The sequence below is a fragment of the Tasmannia lanceolata genome, unplaced genomic scaffold (assembly GCF_043159265.1).
Source record: "Tasmannia lanceolata isolate RefF3 unplaced genomic scaffold, GAP_Taslan_0.1 ptg000211l, whole genome shotgun sequence".
NCBI classification, from domain to species: domain Eukaryota; kingdom Viridiplantae; phylum Streptophyta; class Magnoliopsida; order Canellales; family Winteraceae; genus Tasmannia; species Tasmannia lanceolata.
In genome coordinates this window covers 23,390-25,469 of record NW_027518887.1, presented here as the reverse complement: position 1 = coordinate 25,469, position 2,080 = coordinate 23,390, and the positions used below count along the sequence as shown (strand labels likewise).

The window sequence follows — 2,080 nt, the reverse complement described above, 5'->3', positions numbered from 1 at the left end:
CTAAAATGCATGGATGCCTAATCTAATGCTGAATACGGATTCAAGACTCGATGATACTACCGAATCTTTTGCTTTTTAAAGCGTAGTAAAATGGGGTTGTCTACAATTTAACACTTTTTTTTACCAACTTTTCAATTTTACGCCTGCGTAAATCCTATCCAAACCATTGTCACCTGTCACTGATAAGATCAGACCATTGTAAATCTCTCAAATAGAAAAATAGAAGATCATTTATATACATCCATAAACATACAATTACATAGATGAGCAAGTCCTTTGATGAGAGACAACACCATTTACATTAATAAGCTAAACCATGACAAGCCAACCAACTTATTCTTCTAAAGCACTCCACAATTGCATTTTTCTGAATCTCTGTCACATTTTTTTAAGGACTTTGATTCCCTTCCAATGAGACTCCATGTAATTAGAATCCTTATCTTGCGCATAAACACCACATTTAAAGTAATGAGAAGCTCCCCCATGATCAGGTGCCTTTAATTTTAGAACCCCATCGATAAAAACCCAAACTTCTCCAGCGCCAACATCGTGGATAACGTTTAATCGAAACCAACGATCGTATATATCCAGGATTATTGGGGTCCTGTAATATGTAAGTGTACCATTGTAGACCCGCATCATCAGTGTTGTGGCGTGGCCGTATGCGCCAAATAGTTGCATGACACAGACCCCGGTTGTCCCGTTGGGAACGAACCCGTGCCCTTCGAATTGCCACACGCCGGAGGAATAATCGTAGCCCTATAAACATACAAATATGTAAATGATAAAAGGAGAAAGATTAATTTTTTATTAAAAAAGTACACCTAGTTGTAAGATTAGTAACATAGTTGTGGTTGGAACATTATTAAGGCCATTTTTGACGGCCATGAAAGCTTTCTCCATGGTATATTGGTTTATCAAGTGGTGGGAGATGGGCAAGGAGGGCGGGAGAGGGAGAGAATTGAAAAGATTTCATTGAAAAGATTAGTGGTAGCCAAACATGGCTCAAGTGTTTGGTTTGGATGTTTATAGTTGGCCTATAGTTTGAGAAAATCTTTTTGAACAAATCACCATTTTCATTGCAAAAAAATGGTCATTTTATGGTGTAGGCGCACCACCTCATGTACGATAGCTGGGCCTGGCTATTACTAGCCACGCCATTGCCTGTTGCATGTGAGAGCAGCTACACGTACGGGCTCACTTTTAAGCAGATTTTGTCTTCATTCATGAGGTGGCTGCTCTCAAATGCAACATGCCATCCACGAAATGCCTTTTGCGATGGATGCTAGCAAGTCCCCCCCCCCCCCCCCCTACAAATGTTTCTTTGTAGTTATTATCTTACATAATAGACAAATACATTGACGGAGCCTATGCTCTATTATAACTTGGTTCGTTCCATTATATATTAATAAGTACTTGATGATTTTTTTCCCAAATAATGTGACGCCCAAGCTTATTAAGACCATGATTGAAAAAAAAAAATCAAATTAAGGGCGAAGAAGAGATGCAGAGATTCAGAGATGGTTTACCACTATTCGGATCTCAGTTCGTGGTTTGGTCTTGCTAGTGGGGGAGTGAGGCTTATCAGTAGAGTAAACCCAGAGCCTGTGGACTCCATTGATGAAGCTATATCGCGCACTTTGGGGCAAGTCGTAAGGTCTTTGGATCACAAAGTTAGAGGAGTTGAGAGGGAGAGAGGTGAACCCGGCCGCCGTCGGATCTGCACCTTTGGCTCTTTGGGTGCAAAGGTGGAGAAGGACTATATAGAAAAGTGCCAAGACAAAGCAAGAATAACCCATTTCTTCTTCTTCTTCTTCTAATTCCAAGTCTTGCAAGAGTGTGTAAGGAGTTGGAGCTTGGATGTGTAGAGTGTTAGGTTAATAGGGGTCATTTATAAATGGGTTGGACGAGCAAGGAATCGGAGTGGTTGGAGTAATGGGACAATGGCACGGCAATATATATGAATTCCTCTTGTCAAAATAATCGATGTGAAAGGATCATAATGTTTTTTTTTTTTTTTTTGAATGGCAAGGAGATAATGACCATAATGTTTAGAACCCGGATAGAACTGAAGCAAGTC

The 2,080-nt window shown here is 40.2% G+C and overlaps 1 protein-coding gene across 1 annotated transcript; it reads right to left on the bottom strand.

Moving 5' to 3' along the window:
• Nucleotides 1-378: 378 nt before the first annotated feature.
• LOC143867225 (citrate-binding protein-like) lies at nt 379-1,799 on the bottom strand. The gene is made up of 2 exons (XM_077376072.1): nt 1,530-1,799; nt 379-759 (listed from the first exon to the last, which is right to left on the bottom strand). The coding sequence occupies exons 1-2, from the start codon at nt 1,797-1,799 to the stop codon at nt 379-381; spliced, it is 651 nt and encodes a 216-aa protein (XP_077232187.1).
• Between the last annotated feature and the right edge of the window lie 281 nt (nt 1,800-2,080).